General features: G+C 47.8%; 1 protein-coding gene across 3 annotated transcripts in view; it reads right to left on the reverse strand.

Moving 5' to 3' along the window:
- Sh3gl3 (SH3 domain containing GRB2 like 3, endophilin A3) overlaps positions 1–22,029 on the reverse strand; it is a 131,718-nt gene that overhangs the window by 29,347 nt on the left and 80,342 nt on the right. For 2 of the 3 annotated variants that reach the window (XM_052713887.1, XM_052713888.1), the window contains 5 exons: positions 17,846–17,914; positions 14,211–14,283; positions 11,310–11,453; positions 7,934–8,067; positions 4,870–5,028 (listed from right to left, as the gene is read on the reverse strand). In XM_052713887.1, coding sequence (XP_052569847.1) covers positions 4,870–5,028; positions 7,934–8,067; positions 11,310–11,453; positions 14,211–14,283; positions 17,846–17,914 — 579 coding nt within the window. The remainder of the gene's footprint in view (positions 1–4,869; positions 5,029–7,933; positions 8,068–11,309; positions 11,454–14,210; positions 14,284–17,845; positions 17,915–22,029) is intronic. The other variant, XM_052713889.1, reaches the window with a different exon arrangement.

Genomic DNA, 22,029 nt, shown 5'->3' on the forward strand with positions numbered 1-22,029 from the left:
AATGGTGGAATGAACTACTCAAGTTCCCATGCCATCCCTCCCCTTGTTCCACACCAAAGGTAGATGAGGAATCTAATTTGTGAGATCGGGGGAGCACCCCAAACTACCAGGATACCTGAACTACTCCAGGTTCTGAACTGTTTTCTTCAAGAAAGCAGGCTGTGAAAGTGGCCAAGAGATCCCAGGTGCAGCTGGGTTTCTGAATGGAGGTTTAGATTTCAGATCTAGCTAGACATGTATGTGGGTGTCAGGCTGGTCTGGGAGTCCAGCTGGGCTCACCTGCTGGTTTCTCCATTACAAGAATGTAGACTGGAGGAGGTTTCTATGGTTTGAAGAGAAAGCATTGTATATACACTGTAAGTTTGAAGACAGAGTGAACCTACTTCTACAAATAGTTTTTACTACAAATAAAAATGTAGTAAAAACTTCTACAAATAAATAGTTATATAATCTACACTTGGGAGACCCAGGAAAGACAAAGTCTAAAGTCTGTTCATTCCATTCAAAGCTCCTCCAGGCAGAGCTTTGGCAAACACTTTTTTCTATGCATGTGCTGGTAAATGGTGGCTGTCTTAGGACTGGAGAGATGGCTCAACGCCTAAGAACAATAAACTGCTCTTCCAGAGGACCCTGGTTTGATTCCCAGCACCCACATGATGCTCACAACCCTTTGTAACTCTAGGATGGGGATTTGTTGCCCTCTGTTGGCTTCCATAGGTACTGCTCTCACATGGTGAACATTCATATGCATAATTGTCTTTTAGAGCTCTTACTGTATCTTATCCAGGACAGCGGGAGATGAGGGCTAGGGATGGTGGGTCCAATTGCCCTCTGGAGGGTGAGGTTTGAGCCCTGGAATTCCTGGTGCCACAGAAGCATAGGCAGGAGGTAACCAAGAAGGAGCACATCATCTCAAATGCGTCCTCTCACCCACGTTCCTCACTGTTCATTCTTTAGAGTAGGTGCTTACAAATCCTGATTCCATTCTCTCCTACAGCTGGGCCCTTAGCACTGCCCCTTACTCTGCCCCTGTAACCGTTCTCATGGTCAGAAGCCTGGTGAGGGTTCCTCAGCCAGTGTCAGCACTGTATATGGTGTTTGGGTGGAGGAGCCAGGCCAGCATCCATCAACTGAGGTTGTAGAGAGAGAAGGTGAAATTTTGAGACTTTGGCCCTGAGCTATATACCCTCCAACATGGCTGATCAGAAGGACTATAATTACATCAAATACTTGACTTCTTTGTCAACTTCTCCACTAGACAGAACCCAAACCAGTGTCCGCTGTGCCTGAGATCCCCAGCTCCTCCTAACAATGGCATAAACATCTCCCACTTGTGCTTGGAGGAAGCCAGGGATCTTCTGCCGTCTGCTACCATGCTCTTCCTGAAACCATATTCTAATAGTCTGGCCCCCAATTTCCAACAGGCACAATGCTAATTGTGTCATAGTTTGAATATGAAATGTCCTTCCAGGACCATGCACTGAAGTTTTGATCCAAAGATGGCTATATTTTCGATAACTTATGGAACTTTAAAAAAGAGTAAGCCTAGAGTTTGGAGGAAATAAGACATGGGAGAGGGCAATACTATATCGTATTCTGTATCTTGTCCTGGGGCTGACTCAGCCTCTCCTCCCTCCCCCTCTCTGCCTCCCACCCTGAATTTGATCACTGCAACAGTAGTATCTCTGTCCCACCGTGATGCTCCATGTCACTATAACACAGACATAATGGAGCCAGCTGACCCTGGCTGAGACCTCTAACCCCTGAGGCTAAGCTCATCGTCCCTCCTTTTAAGTTGTTCTCTCAAGTAATAAGTACAAATGAAAATCTGGCCAATTCAGGGTCTAAGCACCGCCAAATCCATCAGGCAGAGCCAGGGGTTGCAGACATACTATGTTTGACAAGCATTAGAGGGGTCCAGTCGTGTTTACTTGGCACCATGATGATATCCTGGGGGAAAATCCAGCCATCACCAACTACCCTGAAGCCCAGCTTCCCAATCATGGCTGGAAAGGCTGAGTGACAAAGGGCGGACATGAAGTTGGTGACCAAGAAGTATCAGAACTCTGTGGACAACATGACGATGGCCTTGGCTTCGTCAGGGAGATGAACCAAAGCCAAGGTGAGAGTAAAAAAAAAGACAGACACCCAACCTCACCTCAGCATGTATTATTAGCACTCCCCTCCCAATCAGATCACACCTACACCTTACCCCCCAGCAGGGGGCAGCACTGGCATTAGCGTGTGGGATAGAGGGTTCAACCGGAGGTTTTTTTACACTTTATCTGGTCAACAGGAGAGAGACTGCCAGGCCACACGGACCTGGAAAAGACAAGGAGGACCCCTTCCTTCCATGTCTGAACGCTGTCATCTCATGAAGAGAAGGAAGACAGTCTGCTGGACGACACCATGACCAGTGGTTCTCCTTAGCTAGAACCTGACTGTGGGAAGGGGTGAAAGCAAGTGTCCTGTGATGTCATCAACAGCACAGCTGAGCCCCGGTCACAACACGCTGGGGAAATGATGGCCCTGGCTATTGCCCTCATCATCATCACTAAAGTCCTCATCACCATGGCCGCCATGACTACAGGGTCCTGGATGAGACAGTGAAGGAAGAACCAGGAGCCTGGTGCCGAGGCGGCCTGGATGACCCCTCGATGTCTCACTGTGTGGTCTCTTCTGATCTCAGGGTTCAGTGGTCAGAGGCTTATGACAAAGGATCGGGCAGAGAATAGAGGGGTACCTCCGCTACCAGCCAAGTTGTGGATCCTAGGAGGGGGAGGGGAGGAAGGGGAGCCCCACTTACAGGAGTGGTACCTTCTCACCTGGGGGTCAACTCCTTAGAGGCACCCTGCAGTCATGTCTGAACTAGGCCCATTCCAGGACCCCTCTGGAGCCCTGGGATAAAACTAGGTCCTACTTTTCCTAGAGGGGACTGACCTGTCGCTGTCAAAGAATGGACCAATGGCTGCATTTGTATGACCAAGTGGGGGGGTCTCTGAATTCTGTTAAAGTAGAGAAAGCACAGATCTCTTGGGCCAATTGTCAAAGCCAGCACTGCTGATTCGGCCTTTCTGCACAGAGAACTGGGGGAGGGGGGGGCGGACATTGTGGAAGCTCGTGTGGGAAGGTCATGAGTAGGGTAGGGTGGTGGGCAATTGATCTGACTAAAAGCTGTGGCCTCAGCATCTGAAGGCCCTGTAATAGGCCCAGGGCCAGCATGGCAGTACTTGTTGGGTCTTTAACAAGTTAGAGGACCTCAAAAATGGTTCCTAAATACTTCACATGTGAATTAAGTATGGCACTCTGAAACAAAACAGAACAAATCTGCCCAAAGCTTGGGGCAATTTCAAGAGGGAGAAAAAAAAAAACCGAACAAATAGAGACAGTGAACGCTTACATGTCCCCCACATACACACCCCCAAAAGGCATAAAGGATGAACAGATTCAAAGGCAAAACACAACAGAGCACACCTCTCAGTCTTCAGCAGTTTGATGGACAAGAGAAATTTCAAGCGGGTTTCTAGACCTGAGAGACTCCGTTCCCTGGATTTAATGAGAGGTCAGGTTTGTGCATCACCCTCCCATGTCTTAGCACGAAGCGAAAGGCATTCCCTACATTCTCTGTTGGACCTGACACAAGGTCTTGGTGTACCTTTAATAAACCATTGTAAATACAACACGAGAATAAATAAAATCCTGCCTTCCTGTGCAGGTGTGCAGTTTTAGCAAATGTGTCTAAAGCTAATGCCTGGGCTCGTGACTGTGGTCCCAATGGCTAACTGCGGTGCCTATGAGCAGACAAAGTGCAAGCCAGCCTCAGGCTCCATCAGCATTGAAAGCACATGTTACAGAGTCATGCTGCTGGGATCCTGGCTCCTCTCTGTTCTTCTCACCCTCACCCCGTAAACCTCTCCAGCCCAGGGCATCCCTTCCCCCAGCTTCTCTTCTCTACATAGCCCAGCCATTTTGACCACAAGCTCTCTTGGTTCTCTCCTCTCTCTCTCTCCTCTCCTCTCTCTCTCTCCTCTCCTCTTCTCTCTCCTCTCTCTCTCTCTCTCTCTCTCTCTCTCTCTCTCTCTCTCTCTCTCGCTCACTGCCCCCTCCCCCAGTCTGATTCAATCTGGACTCTTCCAGATGCTTCTGGCTGTACTTCTCATATCTATAATAAAACCCTTCTCTTCACCCAAACCTTGGAGCGGTCACATCCTCCATGTCATTCAATGTCACCCCTGGACCAGTCTGAGGATGAGGATTTAGGAGAGAGGCCAGGGGTGGAACCACCCAGCAACGCCTGGCGGCTAGGAATCCCTGTCCCCTTTAGTTCAGCCTCCCTCTACTACTGGGACACATTAAAAAGAGTGACAAGAAACAGTCCATCACAACGCTGTTGCTTCTGGAGGGCGTGGCCCTAGACCTTCACAGCCCCTAGTTCACAAGCACCCGTGTGAGCCAGCCAACACGTAGGCTAGGCTTATGTCCCTGGTGTTCATTCTGATAGGAAAAAGCCTCAGGGGGCTGGAGGGTGAGACAGATCTTCGCCTTCACACATCTGCCCCAGAGGGTGCAAGACTACAGCTCCAAACCACAAATGCTATGGCTTTAAACACCAAGGCTGGTCTCCTGGGCCATCTTCTGTGACAAGGCCACCTCCAGAGATAAGCAAGCCTCCCCAAGGGCCTAAGGTTTCAGTCAGGGATTGTTGAATACGTATCACTACTTCTAAGGCAGGAAGTGACCATTACAGAACATTCTAGAAACGTCCATAACAATTATGGTTCTAGAGCTTCTCCACATGCCAGTCATGCTCATATACAACAATGTTTTACTCATGTACATTAAAGTCTTCTGTTCGGTTTAAATACTTACATCATTTTCTAAAAAATTAAACATGCTTCTTTCAGCCAGTTCCTTTGACTCTTCAAACTTTTCTATTGCTTGTCGGATTTCTTCCTCGGGTATCTTACCTACTCGTCTCTTTTTATAATCATAATCCAGGCGGCGGCCTTCCAGCTTTCTCAGGTGGTGCTAAAAAGAGAAAGGAAATCCCCACACAGTATGGACACTCACGCCACGGTGTGTGATCGTGTGTACACATTGTCTTCCCTCCACCTATGGAAATACTCATTACTTGTTCTCAGTCCGAATGCCACCTTTTGCTGTTGGAGAATTTCATGCCCGTCTACACGTTTAGCAAAGCCACGCCCCACTCTCTTCCCCTGTTTCCCACCACCACCACGTTCCCTGGCCAACTTCATGGGCTCTATTTTTGAAACCCACGGAGACCATTAGGCACTGTTGGTTGTGCCGGGGCATAGAGCCAAAGCATTCCTGAAGAAAACTGACTCCCCCTCCCTGGAAGCCATTGATTGCAGTCCTCAGCTAGGGGGCGGGACTTCGTAAGCCTCTGCCCCACCCATTCTCCAGATGAGAAACCATTGCCCCCTTCTGCTTGCTCTGCATCCCTCGGCTCCTGCTGAAGGCTTCCTAGGCTGCCAAGCACTCAGGAACATTTACAGAATGGACACCTGGTGGGCGGATGGGTGGGTGGGCGGGTGTGAGAAGGAGAATTTGGGTGGAGCCCGAGGAAGGAGACAGTATCCTCGCCCAACTAACCATTTCTAACAGGCTCCACAGTCCACAGGGGCCCCCTCACCCAGTTCTGTTAATGCACAGGCAGCTTCTAACCACGCTAACTCTACAAAAAATAAGGGCATTTCCATTGTCAATTCCTCGCTAAGAGGCTGACTATAAAAACATGCATGTCTAGTGTCCATTAGGATGCCCATGAATCTCCCTAAAGTTCTGAAATGTTACAGAATACGATGTATAAAACACTATCAGTGAATGCTGAGGGGCGATTGTCCTAGGCCGCCTCAGGAATGGAGGAGACTTAGGAATTCTTCCGTTGCACTGGGAATGGTAACAGTTAAGAGTAAGTGTGTTTTGCACTATTTCTCACAACTCAACAACTCACGATGTACCCTGCTGAACCAGCCACACAGCAGGGCAGCAGCAGCCATGGGTTTGCCATACACTCAAGGTCACAGCATGAAAAGAAATGAAATGCGGACAGTTCCGCGGAGGCAGGATCTCTGTGCAAGGCTCTGTGTTCGGGAAAGATATTTGCTATTCTCACAACTCAGATGCCGCTTCTCAGGGTCAGTGCTGAGCAAAACATAGGTCCTCACCCCAAGGGACTTACTGCCCAATGAGGAAAGCCATGCTCATGACCCAGAGGCCCAGGAGGAGTGCCTCAGAGCCTTGAGAGGGAACAGAGAACTTCCCAGAGGAAATAACATCTGAGCTGAGACCAGAGCAGCTAGGCTGGGAAAAAGACAACAGTAAAAGCAAAAATGGCCACCTGGGGACAGGGGTGACTCCTGGAGGTTGGGCAGAGATCAGAGAAGGGAAAGGGGGCGCAATAAGGCCACAGAGACCCGGAGACAAATGAAGGTGAAGGCGCTACATCTTCACACAAGGCCAAGGTCAGCTCCTGAGGGCCTGGATCTTAGGAAGATCCCTCTAGCTGAGAGCTGGAGACAGGCAGGGCCAGAGTCCAGGGATGCTGTGATGATGTGTTTGAACATCACCAGGAAGAAGCCAACAGAAACAGGAAGAAGGAAGACGTGGCAAGGCAGGGTAACAGGTCTTGACGGGATGAGATGGATAGGCCTGGGGCCCAGTGGGGACTAGGCTGTCACAGAAATGGGGACCTGCTTTTCTTGGGATGGAAGGAAGGGGTGACAACAGATGAGTGGATTCAGGGGTGTCCACATAAGGAGGGGTACAAAAGGCAGCTCCTGTGTCTCATTCAGTCTTCCTGGATCCGTCCCTCATACTTCTTGCTTTTAGAATAAACTCTAAATGCAGATAAAGGCATCTGGGTTCCTCCAGGACTCCCCGCCCTCCCTCCCTCCATAGTCCCCTGGTTTTCGCCCTGTGTCCTGGACTCCTGGCCGTCATAACCCTGGCCCTTCAGCAAGATGTGCTGCGTATTTACCCCGTCCAGTCTGCTCGGACAGCTCCTCAGAGACCTCCCCTTGTCCAGCTGTGCTGAGGCCGTGCCTCTCCTCAGGCTGACCTGCTCTTGCCTCTCCACCATCTGCAACAGCTGCCTGTTTCTCCCCCAGGTATTTATTTATGTGCCTCAGAAGGGCACACACTTCATCTGTCTGTTACAGGGACTCACTATATCACCTAAGCTCTCCTTGAACTCACGATCTTGGTGGCTACACTGTTAAGACTCTCTGGGCCTGAAGAGATAAAGACAAGCCCAAGGTTCAAATGATATTGCCACCCAAGAGAAGCGACGGCAATCAATTTTAAAGGCAGGTTGTTAGCCTCTACAAGGCCACAAGAGGGCGCTAGCCCTTCAGAGCAGACGTCTGGCAGCTGAGATTGCTTGGAGCCCTTGCGCACATTTGCAAAAGCAGCTGGCCTCAACATGACCTGGAAGCTCCCAGGGACACTCTGGACAACCATTTCTTGCAGGCTTCCAGATGAAAGCTTTTAGTTCCTAGATTTCCTAGGTTTCCTTGAGAAAGAATGAAAATCAATGACCATGAGGGCAGTGGATCCAAGCATAGAGCTGATCCGGCGTGATACTAGCAATCAAAACTACACCCCAGAGTATGGAGTCATCGTGTGATGTGAGACGTGGCTGCAGAAATGTGATGTGCAGTCTGGTTTGTAGATGACTCCGCAGAGATGATGAACTGAAAGCGACAGCTGGGCTTTGTGCCTCCCCTCGACAGAGAAAACAGGTCACAGTGCTCTTTCTCAGGGAGCCATGTAATACAGTAACCGAGTTCAGTTCTCACCCCTCCAATAAGACCGGACGCCTGCTGAAACCCTGCAGAAACCCTGTCATGGTTTTAAGTCACGGTGTCCTTATGAGAAGCACCGGGCGAGGACGGCCAGGAAGACTCACCCCAATCTCTTTTAAGTCTTTGTCTTGCAGTAGCTGCAGTGGGTCAATAAAAGTTTGCTTCACATTAATATCCAGAGAATCTTTCACCTCGGCCATGCGTTTCATGGATTCACCAACTTCCATCAATGCGTTGCCTTGAACGGAAGAACACAGAGCTCCGTTTCAGAATCATACTCTAGGTTATGATGACGCGAATTCTTTCTCCAAAACCTGAGGATTGTGGTACAGGGAAGCTTCGCCCTGAGGCCTCCGCTTCCCGACTCAGAAAGACTAGGAAAGGGAGACATCTACCTGTTCTCCTAAAGCACGTTTTCCGCCCTCCTGTGCGCACCTCCCCTTCAAAGAGAGCTGGTAGACCAAAGCACTTCCCACTTCGGCCACTAGATGGAGACAATGGTCTTCTGTGGAAAATCGGGGCTGTAAACTGGCACCAGGGGTTCCTTAGAGTTCAGGGATAAACTCCCTTTGTAAACAATGAAGGGATTCATTCATGGGGGATACATGCTTAACCAATACAGACCACAAAGGAATAAGGCCTCCCTGCTGCAGGAGCAGTATGACACCCTCCCTGTAGGTGGTTCTGGAACCTCCCTGAGGTCTGAGGCATCAGGGAGGCCCTATGGCCGGGAGGTCCAGGAAGGATAGGGAATACTGCCTGGATGTGGGCAGCACATCTTTAGTGAAAGATCCTCTGGCATTTTGGCTGTACCTTTCAAGGTCTTTGCCACCAGTGTCTGGTTGCTATGCACAGTGAGGGTTAGAGGGTCTCTGGAGGACACCCGTGGGACACTGCATGAGATTAAAAAAAAACAAAGCAAAACTATGTTTCCTTTATCTGGATCCTCCACATCGATTTTGTAAAAAGATGTGGACAAGAAGAGTGCTCTCAGTTCCTTAGGTTGGAAACCTGAAGGACCCTGCTCAACCCTGACCTTTGAGTCAGTAGAGAACATGGACAATTCACTCACGCAAAAAACCAGACAGCAACGGCTACCTCACCCCACTCTTAAAGGAAGCAAATTCACAGCTGAGTCCTTGCCAGTTAGAAGTGGGAAGCATCTCTGGAAATTAAGGTTGGCCAGGATGCCAGTCCAACCCACTGAGTGTCGCAGTAACTAGGAGGAGGGGGTTCTGAACTGAGCTGTCTAGAATTTGGTTCCAAGTCGTTCCTACCCGGAGGAAGGAGGTCTCTCCCTAGCTTGGACACTCCTTCCTCCCCACTTGTCTGACCCTGACATTCGTCGTCACCAGGGCCCGGGTATCCCAATATCAGCCTGTTGAGCTGTGACAGAGACATTTGAAATATGCCTCTTTGGGGGACTGGAGGGATGTCCATCAGTAACGTACGTGCTGTGCACACGTGAGGACCCAAGTCTGACCCCGAGAACATATGCAGTAATATAATATAAAAAGCCAGGCTGGCAAGGCACGCCTGCAGTCCCAGTGCTGGGAGGTGGACAGGAGGCCCTGAGCGCTGGCTGGCCAGCTGCTGTAGCTCTCAACAAGCTCTAAGTTCAGGGAGAGACCATGCCCAAATATACAGTGGAAGGAGACTGGTGAAAGCCGTTAGCCTCCACTCGTGAACAGGCACACCTACACACATGCACACAAACACCCCCTCTTCAAGAAGCCAGTGACTATGTCCTGAGCATTGGCCGTCACCTCCCCACACTCTGCACTCCGCCTCCACACCAAGAGTAGCGCTGTTGAATAGCACGGCATGGCCTACTCTCTGCACTTTAGAAGAGCCAGGCATGGAGCACCAAGCAAAGTCACAAAGCAAAGAGCCTCTGCAGACCAGACTTTCCTGGAAACAGCAACCGTCCATCTCTCCCACAGCCCTGATGAAATCAGTTCTCTCCCACCAGGGGAGTTCCTTCCAACAGTTAGCTCAACTGTTTGCTGCCACATGCAAACAGTCGTCATGGCCATGTGCACAGCAACAGTGTCCTTCTATCCCAGGGTCTCCTCTGTTTTCTCAATGGATGTACCTTCAGGGTAAGAAAAATTGGCTGCTGTGTTCCCACTGGACCTTGGAATAAAATAAAATCCACATTTGCACTGCCATATGGGCACTATGTCCCTCTCTTAGGAGTGAAATAACACGGCCTTTGTTTGGTGCCAAGACAAATCCTCCCAGGTTCAGGCTGGCTTCAAACTCACAATCCTCCGGCCTCTTTCTCCCAAGTCCTGGGATTCTATGTATACGTCACCATGCCAGGGGTGATGGTGTGTGTTTGGAGCCCAGCACTGGGGATGTGGAGACTGGATGGCCCCCAGGACTCCCTGGCCTAACTGTTGGCAAGCCCAGTTCCAGTGTGAGACCTTATCTCAAAACACGGTGGCGGGATGACACCAGAGGTTTATCTCTGGCCTACAGTGCACACGTATGCACACACACACACACACACACACACACACACACACACACACACACAACACACACACACAGATCCTCTCCTATCTACAGAATTTTCAGAGCTTGGGAATATGAAGGCAAGCAAAGACATGTGTACTAAAAGAAGGTACAGAGTTCGAGGTCAGCCAGCTGGGGGTGATGCAAGCCAGCCAGGGATGCATGATGAGATCTTGTCCCCAAACGAAATAAAACACAACCAGTCTATCCAGATGGATGGAGAAAATGTAGTACACACACACACAATGGAATTTTATTAAGCTGGAAAGGGAAATGAAATTTGTGAAAAAAAAGTGGTGGTGTTGGGAAATATTACATTCAGGGAAATAAGTCAGATTCAAAAGGACAATATGCAGATCCTAGCTTTTTATTTATGTGTGTGGGGGGGGGGGGAGAAGGAGATGGGTTTAGGTCATAAAACTGTAAAGGGACCATAGAGGAGAAAAAGAGATCTCAAATGGGAAGGGTGAAGACAGTAACAGAATGCATGCTTGAATGCATGTTTGAATGCATGCTTGAATGTATGCTAGAATGCAGAAAAGTGCAAGGACCAGAGGATAGGGGCAGGGTGGGGAAAGTGTGGGGGAGGGAGGGTCAAAAAGACTTAGACATATCATGCCATAGTTGGAGGGGGGTCACGAAAGTCAATAAATAGTAAATAGAGGGGGAGATCTAGGATATATGCATACATATATGTGTGTGTAGTGTGTTTTAATCTTTAAAATATAGGAGAATGAACAAGAGATACAAAGGCTATCTAACAGTTTAACTGAGCCAACCCATGGAGATGGGATTACCGATACTAGCATTATCCTTACCTATGTTTTCTAGCCCCCCCCTGTAATGAATATACTACTCTGGTAATATGTAAAACTATTACATTGCAAAGACACAGGTTTTGTGGACAACCGAAGGCCACCCCGGTGTTCCCACGGTGCCGGCTGGGCCGGGGGTACCCACCAAAAGCAGATTCTTCTCCAAGCTCCTTGCCATACTTCAGCATGCAGTCCCCCAGCAAGCCTTCTGTCTGCGGGTAGCCAGTGGCCTTCACCTGCCCTCGGATCTTCGACATAGTGTTCAGCATTCCCAGCTTAGCTCTGTATGCTTAAAAACATTGTTATTTGTAATTCCTTAAAGTTACAAGGCGCAGTGACCATCACACGGCCTTTAACAAACACAGCCACCCGAACCAAGGCCCTCACAGACAAAACACCAGAGACCCGCCATCATTTTCTGACAGGATTTTCCAAAGCCTTTGCAGGGAGGCGTGGGGTGCGAGGCACTCTGGCACAGTCACAGCATCCAGGGACATTACAGACCAGGCGGTCTCTGAACCACAGTATGCTGTGTTTAACAAGCGCCTGCCGTAAGGCGGCCTCCAACGTGTGACATTTTCATCACTCGGAGCTGAACACTGACACCTGTGCAGGCATTTGTGCTGGGGACAAATGCAAGTGAAGACTGGAACCACTGAGGTGGGGGCTGTCAAGCTGCCAGCCAGTCATCAACCCCCTCACTCTGCTCCCAAGAAATGACTCACACGGAGGATTCGCAAGGTCATAAAACAGGTCTGGGGCACGAAGGTAGGAGGCAGATGCCACCACAGTGAACAGTCACCTGTACTGCTGCCCTGTCTCCCCAGGTGCGTCTCAGCAACTTTCCTTGGGGAGGTAGTGGGCAGCTGTGGCTTCCCACCTTCTTTTCTGTCTCTGACTTAAGCACTGAACAGTTATCAGTTCTAGCACTTGGTTTTGAATGAGAACACCCCCCACAGGCTCAGATGTTTGAGTATTTCCCCAGGTGGTGGAACTATTTGGGGAGGATTAGGAGGTGTGGCCTTGTTGGAAGAAGTATGTTCCTGGGGTGGGCTTTGAGGCTTCCAAAGCCATTTCCAGTGTGGTCTCTGCCTCCTGCTTGTAGTTGTTGAGACGTGAGCTCTCTGCTGTTCCTGCCACCATGACCTTGCCCCACCAGCATGAAACTGTAACACTCTGAAACTGTAAGTTCAAATTAAAAGACTTTCTTTTATAAGTAGCCTTGCTTACGGTGTTTGTCACAGCAATGGGAAAGTGACTAACACATCTGGGCCACATGCTGTGTTGACATGGGCACTTGAGAGACCCCCAGAAAACATCTGCCCTTCCTGCACCTCACCGTGTGCTGTCACACCTACACAGTGGGACTCTGATAAACTCTGGGGTGGTGCCAGGAAAGAGAGGTGCTGCAGGAAGACTTCAGGGTACCTCTAAAAAGCCCAAGAATGTCTGTCAAGTAAAATACAGCAGGAGTCCCACTGTGTAATCAATGGACTGTGGCGGGCCGATTTGACAAAATGGCAAGCATCTATGGGAAATGGAGACTATGAACTAAATACCAAGCTAAAAGGATCCAAGGCACCAGCTGTGGTCTCTATGACATTTATATTTAATGTAGTCTAGACAAGTATTCCTCAAGCTTGACCATATAAGAAGGTAACTCAGGATTCAGTTGGTCTGGGGTGAGCTCAGGATTCTGTGTGTCCAGCTATCTCGAAGCTGGTCCTGCTGGGCTGCGGGCTACACCCTAGAGTAGCAATCATGGTGTCAGCCTTTTGAGCCTTGCCCATCTCGGCCCTAATCCCTTATCCTCCAGGTCTCCAAACCCCCAAGCATCACCCGCCACACAAATTCACACAAACAACACATACACACACACACACACACACACACACACACACACTGGTTTCCCTCCCCGACCCCGTCAGAGTGGGTGTGCTGGAACATCAGTCCTCATCTTCATGATAACCAGTGGTCTCTGGCCAGGGGATACTTTTTCCTGCTAGCCAGCTGCTCCCTATTCCATTCCAATGTCAGTTCTTGGAGGGTGGAGTCTGCCCAACTGTGTGTTCTAGAGCCTAGAAAGACTCTCACATAGAGACAACGCTTACATAATTTTGTAGGCTAATACATCAGGAAAGGAACTCGTCACTCCAGTCACTGATGAGGCTGGACAAAGTACACGTCACTGGGAATTTTAGGGCTATTTCCATCTCGAGACTTTAAAGCCCTTTTTACACACACCATTCTCCCTGGACGATCTGACTGAATGTGTGCTCTTAGATGGTCAGTGTGTGTGTGCGTCTTCTGATTCCTATGGCTAAGGGACTCACAGTGACTCCCAGAGCAAATCCTACAAGGAAAAGCACAAGGCTTGCGCAGCCTCTGCTGATTCTCAACAGCCTGTAGCAACCACTGTCTGGGACCCAGGGATGAAGGCCTGTGTAGAAGCTGATGTTTGAATTTTCCACACTGCTCCTGCCACTGGTTGTGACTCACCCTCAGCATCGAGGTCACAGTGAGACCCGTTCAGATTAATACACAGACCTTTTAGAACAGGATAGAGGACTCTTGTTAATTAAGAAAAGATAACTAAGAAAACATTTTTTTGTTTTGTTTTGTTTTTTTGAGACAGGGTTTCTCTACATAGCTTTGAAGCCATTCCTGGAACTCACTCTGCAGCCCACGCTGGCCTTGAACTCACAGAGATCCACCCGCCTCTGCCTCCTGAGTGCTGGGGTTAAAGGTGTGCGCCACCACTACCCAGCAAGGAAACATTTCTAAAATGTGCAGTGGGTTTCTGAAGAATACAGAATAGCAGAGAAGAAGATGTGTACTGAGGGATGCCTGTACTGAGACCAACACTCCATCCTAACCGAGTGCCTGTTGTCCCCATCAGCTAGGACTCACGACAGCCACACTGTGTCCCCGGACAGTCCACAACTGAATTTCATTATTTGCACACACATGCAAAGGGGCTCGGGGTCAACAGAGTCCAAGGACACAAACGGGCAAGGGAGTGTTTCAAGACGCGCTCTGACATTACCTGGATTGGGCTGGAGATACTCTGTGGCTTTGGAAAGGATTTCTGCAACAGCCTTACTGGTAATATCTACTTTCTTTAGAACAAGACAAAATAGAAATGTTAGCGAATTTTAAACTCCTCAAGTCCCAGAAACAACAACAAACATTTTCAATTCATTTAGCTTCTAACACCACTGTGGTGATTTTTTAAAATTTTTATTTCATGTGCATTGGTGTTTTGCCTGCATGTATGTCTGGGTGAGGGTGTCAGATCCATTAGAACTGGAGTTACAGACAGCTGTGAGCTGCCATGTGGGTACTGGGAATTGAACCTGGGTCCTCTCAAAGAACAGCCAGTGCTCTTAACCGCTGAGCCATCTCTCCAGCCTACTGTGGTGATTTTAAAACGGATATTTTCAACATCTTGGGGAGAGTTGATCTCTTCTCTGTTGTGACTGAGAAATCAACTCTTCTCAGTGACATTGGAGATCACTGATTTGCTTTTCTTTATCATGTTAAAATGAATGTGAATAAGTTAGAAATATTCGATACATTATGACTATACTTGATGAATAGAGACACTTGGAGAACTCTCAATACTAAGACTAGACATGAGCCTACAGTGTGACCTTGAATAACCATGCTTAGATAAAGTATCATAATATAACGATACATATTGATACTAATATAATATAATACGTTAGAAGCTATCCTGGTAAGACAACCACCATGCTCTGTCAGATGTTAACACCAGCGTTTTCTCTACACATTAAGACTAACACTGTCCTGCTATTCCTGCATTGCTGGTTATTAATTAACATAAAATTGAAAGCCACAATATAGAGTTCATTCATTTTATTCTAGACCATCAATAACCCACAAAAATAGGAAAAGGAGATGCCATTCACAAAAGCAATACAAAAACTATGTCCTAAAATGGGATAAACCTTATGAGAACACAGATTATTTAAAACTCCACATTCCTACATAGGAAAATCCAGTGTTAGACAGACATAAACTGTCCGACAAATTAGCACATCAACTCTCATCACGTTATCAGTTTTTGGTTTAAACATGGTAAGTTGATGTGGTGGGCTTAAATAAAAATGGCCCCCATAGGCTCATAGATTTGAATGCTTGGTCCTTAGGGAGTGGCGCTGCTTGACAGAGATCAGGAGGTGTGGCCTTGTTGGAGGAGGTGCGTCACTGGGGGTGGGCTGTTGGGTTTCAAAGGCTCAAGCCAGGCCCGGTGTTTGTCTCTCTTCCTGCTGCCCGCAGATTTGGATGTAGAACTCTCAGCTACCTCTCCAGCACCATGTCTGCTTGTGTGCCGCCATGCTTCCCACCACGACAATAGTGGACTAAACCTCTGATCTGTAAGCCACCCCAATTCAATGTTTTCCTTTGTAAGAGTTGCTGTGGTCATGATGTCTCTTCACAGCAGTAAAACACTGACTAAGACAGAAGTTGGTACCAGGGACTGGGGTATTGCTGTGTTTCATATTCCTCCAAACCTGACCATGCTTTTGTTTGGAGGAATACGAAACACTTTTGGACTTTGGATTAAAAAGCAATTGAGAATTTTTGCTTGTTTTGTTGTTTGAGATAGGGTTTCTCTGTGTAACCTGGCTGTCCTGAAACTCACTTTGTAGACCAGGCTGGCCTGGAACTCTGAGATCCACCTGCCTCTGCCTCCCAAGTGCTGGAATTAAAGGCATGTGCCAGCATCACCCAGCCCTATTAGACATTTTAAGCAGGGCTTCAGTAGGAGCATGGAGGACAGTGGTGCTGAGGGTGATTTGAACTGTGGGGGCCTGGCTCAAGAACTTTCAGAGGGGAAGAGGATTAGCAAATGGCCTAGCGATCATTCTTGTGATATACTGGTAAAGGATGGGGCTGTTTCTCAGACTCAGAAAAGTCTGCCTGAGGCTGAATTGAAGAATTCTGGATTAATGGCAAGGGCAGAGGAAATCTCAAAACAGCCTAATATTGACTGTGCTGTGTAGTTAATAATGGCCAATCTTATGCAGATCTATTATGAAAAGGAGCAAGCCAGTAAGCAACCCTCCTCCATGGCCTCTGCATAGGCTCCTGCCTCCAGGTTCCCACCCTGTTTGAGTAGGTGCTGGGAGCCACATCCTGGTTCTCCACAAGAGGGGCAAGGGCTCTTACATACTGAGCCATCTCTCCAGCCAGTTCTGAGGATCCAAGCATGCAAAATCTGGGAGCTATCCTCCCTGTGATTACCGTGTTCTAGGATTTCACTTTGAGAAACTTTCCCCTGTAGCCCGGTCCATGATTCCTTTTTTAACTGCACCCAAAGAACCTGAAAAGAACGAGCAGCACTGCCCAGTATCACTACTGAAATCAGAACCTCATTTCACACAGAACTTTTCATGTATTTCTCTTCTCGATGCTGACGTGGCTACACTAATAAACTGATTTCCCCTGCTTTTCACTCTTACTCATCTCTTTAACTGGCTTCTTGAGGACAGGTGTCTGGGCCTAGCTTGTCGGGACTGCTAGAGCGCAGCCCATGACTCTAAAAGCCCTGATACGTACCTCCTGACATTTGTTTTTAAATTGAGCATCTGAATTGAAGAATCTTGATGGTAAAGAAACATATGTCCTATCTTTATATATTAAGAAATTTTAAAAATCAATGTCAGATGTGTCAATGATGTTAAAATGTTGGTGTGGTTTTCAATTTGCAGAGATTCTTTTTTTCAAAATCAAACACAAAATAAGCTTTTCTTCTTAGGGTCTTAACATTTCTAGAAATTGTAGTCCTCTTGAGTAGAAAGCTGGGCCTTCCTGGAGGAAGGCTGGCCAGGTCCAATATACATCAAAGAGGGCACCCTCCCAGGCCACAGCCCGGAGCCGGGCTTCCCCGCACCTGCACTGCTGGCCATGCTCAGGCCTCTCTCTCTGGTCTGGGGAGTTATCAGAACAAGACTCTGCTCAAAGGGCCCAAGACAAAGGGGAGGAAGCTGAGCAGTGGACCCAGCTCTGCCTGCGTTGAAGCTATCTCCAGGTAGGCGACCAGGGGACGTGACAAGGGACGGATTCTACAGTCCTCTGTAGGCATGTTACAGTCCATCATTGACACATCGAGCCAATGATGCTCTTCTAAATTATCCCATCTGCATATATGATCCTGAAAGCCTCACCGTTACAATAAGATAAAATAGCTTATCCGGGTTCACCCTGCTGGTTCTAATGGCAGAAAAGTATTTGCCGTGCAGCTGCTGAAACAGATGGGAACCGCATCCTAGATTCCCAAGTGATCAATCAGTTGCTATCTGTCAGAAAATCTTGTCCAAAAAATAGTTGACTCTCCAAGACATAGGCGCACAATTAGTTACTTTGGCCCTGGAGTTGCAGCCTAGGCCCGCCTTCTGTGCATTCTGACTTCTGGCCACTAGAGGGCACTAGTTAGTCACATCCCATTTCCTTTCTCAGCATGCCCAGAGTGGATGTGGTTCAAGCCAGGGCCGGACTTGAGCTGGGAAGCATGGAGGGCCTGCCTTCCGGATTGTGCATTTCATGCTTGCATTTGAGCATTCTGTATTTCCACTCTAGGAAATCTTCCTCACAGGAGGAGGTTTTCTCATACGGCAAGGACAGCCCCTTCCTAACATGTGCGAGCAGCCTTACCTTTTCCATGTCCATAAATACTTCATCTAGCTTCGTTCCTTCGGCACCACTTATTTTTTCACTAAACAGCTGCAAAAACAAACACAAGCGCTTTATACAGAGATTCTTTATACTCCTTTCTCCGAAGTTAGTAAAACAAAAACCGTGGAACTATCGTGGTTCTGCTGTTTGAATTTTAAACCAGGTCCTTTACGGAAACTATCAGGGGCCAACAAGACAGTAAAGGTGCTTGCCAGGCAGAACAGATGACAAGTTCTAGCCTGACCTCATGTGAAGGGGGAAGGAGAAAATCAGCTCCACTAAGTTGTTCCACGCACGCAGGCACGCACCCACGCATGCAGGCACAGGTACCGCCCCATCACAGCCGGCCACTCCAGAACCACAGCCACCTAGCTGATCCACAGCTGAGGGAACACACAGGAGAGTCTCATCTGCTGACCACGCCCCCAGCCCCGAGAGCCTGAGCCCCAAAACAGTGCTGTTTTAAACAGCTGAGCTTGGGGTGTTCCTCAAGAGAATCCACTTGACAGAAGTCCTCTCTTTTCAGGCTGAGGACAGGATCAGACAACCCCATCCCAACCCTTAATATGAGGTGTGACTCTCAAAGGAATACATGAGACTATGCTCTACACCAAACAGTGAGGAGCAAAATCACCTCAAGTGTTGGTTCTTAACTGTGGAGGTAATATTCTGAGTCTCTAATGGAAGCTACACAATCTCTGGCCTTCTATCTTGTTGCCATGGGAGACTGCAAAAATGGCTGCCATGCTTTGTAGCTCTGCCCACTGAGAAACAGGGATGCCCATTCCACCTCCATTTGCTTTGGTCAACAAAACGGAGTGTAAGCTGAGCTTCATGTCATATACTTTAGCAGCGGTTCTCAACCTATGGATCAAATATCAGATACCTGTCCTGCATATCAGATATTTACATTACAATTCATGACTAGCAAAATTACAATTATGAAGTAGCAATAATTATAATTTTATGGTTGGGGGTCACCACAACATGAGGAACTGTATTAAATGGTCACAGTGTTAGGAAGGTCAAGAACCACTGCTTTATAGCTATAAACCTGTTTTATAGACACTTCTGGTCATCCTCTGAATCCACAGTGGTCAAGGCCTAGGCCAGCCTGTGGGAGAATAAAAGACCACATGAGGGAGCGGAGCCATCGTAGACCTTCACACCTTGGTTGGGGCAAGTGTGTAATGCAGTAAAAGATGACTGGTACGGCTGTCTACAGTTCCCTTCACTGTTGGAACTACAGAGTCCCATGCACAGATCCTGATCTGATAATATCCACTTAGTATTGAGAGTTAGACCCGAAACCTCCTCAATGAGCTCTCTTGGTTGGGTTACAACAGCTCTGTTTTCAGAGAGCATGGTGGGGCAAGAGAAAAGGAGTTTTTCTACTTTTGAGACCAGAAATAAATGTGATTTCCATTCCTTTCTTTCTTTTTTTTTTTTTTTTCGTTTTTCGAGACAGGGTTTCTCTGTGTAGCTTTGCGCCTTTCCTGGGACTCGCTTGGTAGCCCAGGCTGGCCTCGAACTCACAGAGATCCACCTGGCTCTGCCTCCCGAGTGCTGGGATTAAAGGCGTGCACCACCACCGCCCGGCCTCCTTTCTTATTTGGAAAGAGATAATGCCTGGCTTTGTTTTCAGTACGAGTCACGGGTTAGAGTTGTGACAATCCATTTGCTTTACCTGAATTCTCCCAGGATATTTAGCTATTTTGAGATAGTAAGTAGGAATACATACATGACGTTAGATATTTAAGTCACTTGACCATTGAATGAGAAATTCCCCCACAGGCTTGGGGAAGTGAAGACTTGGTTCCCAGTTGGTGGTGCTGTGTGAGGAGGTGGTACAGTGTTGCTGGAGTGGTATGTCACTGGGGTGGGCTTTGAGAGTTCACAGCTTCAACCTAGCTTGCTCTCTCTGCTCCACATTTGCACGTGAAGATGGGGTCTCTCTTGCTCCAGCTACCTGCTGCCCTTCCTCCCCTGCTGTTATGGACTCTGCAGAACCATAAGCCAAACCCTTCCTTCTATAAGTAACCTTATAGAGCTCATGGTGCTCTACCCCAGGAACAGAAAAGTAACTAATACGGCCATACACAATGCTTCATCACTAAAAAGCCCTGTGCATCCAGCACCTGCCGTGTGCTGAGCACCGTGACTAATACACCGTGATATACACATTCTGAAGATGTTTAGGACCCCTAGAGGTCACCTGGCCTCACTGTAGGGAAACCCAACTGAACTCTAAATACTGATATTCAAGCAAGCTTTACTTGTCGTCAAGGCGACTATATAAATTCAGTTTAATTCATTCCCTATTTTCTGAATAAACACAAATGACAACTTAAATATCAAAAACAAGATCAGAAAGAAAAAGCAATATTAGAATCAGAATAAATCTTTTCCTAGTCCTGAAAAAGAACTCAAACACAGCATGACAAGCACAGGTAAAGGCTCAGACCTGCTGGGCATCTTGTCCCCACAAGGGGGGAAGAGGTCATCTTGTCCCCACACAGGGGAAGATGTGGCAGCTGGGACTCTGGCTCCTGTTGGATGAAAAGGGACCTGAGAGTGTGCCACAGAATGAGAGTGTGGACTCCAGCTCTGCCTACGGTCTGGGAATAGGAAAGCAAAGGAGGGTGGAAAAGGGATTCAGATGTAAGCCAGTCTCTGCTGCTGTCCTGTCTGGCTGTCTGCACCCCACCCCTATGGGTTAGAGCAGATCCCCACAGCATCGCCACAGGAAAGAGACTGAAGCTGTGCGAGGGTCCTGGGAATCCAGAGGGAAGAAAGTACAGCCACCAGCTCCCCGCAGCACAGAGGGGTGTGAAGGGCAAAGGACATTTTCCCAACATTATTTATCCTAGATCTACATCCTAAATAAATATAACGCCAAGAAAGAGAGGCAGAAAGATTATACAATATAGCATGAATCCATTGTTAACAAGAGCTTTATGAAGCAAGGTGATAAAAACCTCTTATGAATGTTTAGGCCATGGTCAAAATCATTATGTGAGGGAAATTTTCAATTAACAAAAAACAATCATCCAAATAACAAAACTTTAAAGACCTATTTTTAAAACTTAGAAGTCTTAAAAACAACAAAAAAAAGTCTGGTCATGAAAATCTCAGTGAATGGGATTGTCCCAGTGGGGCTTCCATCGCTGCCACAGCATGACCAAAAGCAACTTGGGGAGAGTAAGGCTGATTTCAGCCTCTCACTTAGAGTCAGTTCATGCAGGAAGCCAGGGCAGGAGCTCAAGGTGGAAACCTAGAGGAAGGCCCTGAAGCAGAACTCAGGACCAGGGGCGGCACCACCCTCAGTGGGCTGGACTCTCCCATGTCGATCATTAATCAAGAAAATGCCCACAGCCTTACCTCCAGGCCAACCTAATGGAGGTGTTTTCTCAATAGAGGTTCCCTCTTCCCAGATGATGGAACTTGTACTAATTTGACAAAATAACTAACTAGGCACAGGGGTAAACACCAGACTAACCAGGACAAGGGTGAACACCAGACTGGGTAGAGTCAGAGCAAGAACTAGTCAACTGGACAGTATTTAAGAGAATTATGGAAAAAAAAAAAAAAAGACAAAGCACTTTATTTTCTAATGAAATATGAACTAGTCGAGACAGAGCAGAGAATAAGTGAAAAGCTCCAAGACGAAAGGCACCCCAGAAAAGAAAAGAAAAAAGAAAAAAATCAATTATTTAAGAATAGGTTTTTTTAGCCGGGCGGTGGTGGCGCACGCCTTTAATCCCAGCACTCGGGAGGCAGAGTCAGGAGGATCTCTGTGAGTTCGAGGCCATCCTGGGCTACCAAGTGAGTTCCAGGAAAGGCGCAAAGCTACACAGAGAAACCCTGTCTCGAAAAACAAACAAAACAAACAACAAAAAAAAGAATAGGTTTTTTTCCTATTACACAAAGATGCAAATCTTTAGTTTTGAAGATATACTCAGGCTACTTAGAAAGATGATTATTAATCAATATCAAGATCTCAAAAATATAATTTCCAAGACTACATGGGCTGGGGCCCGTGAGGGCACAAGCAAACAATGCGAGCAGTGTGTGGACACAGATTTCTCCTCAGCTATGGAAGCCGCAGGACAGCATGGAGGATGGGTGTCAAGGAGCTCGGGCATGTGCATTGTACAAGTAGA

This window comes from Peromyscus californicus, unplaced genomic scaffold, assembly GCF_007827085.1.
Source record: "Peromyscus californicus insignis strain IS unplaced genomic scaffold, ASM782708v3 Scaffold_4__1_contigs__length_199733344, whole genome shotgun sequence".
Taxonomy (NCBI): Eukaryota; Metazoa; Chordata; class Mammalia; order Rodentia; family Cricetidae; genus Peromyscus; species Peromyscus californicus.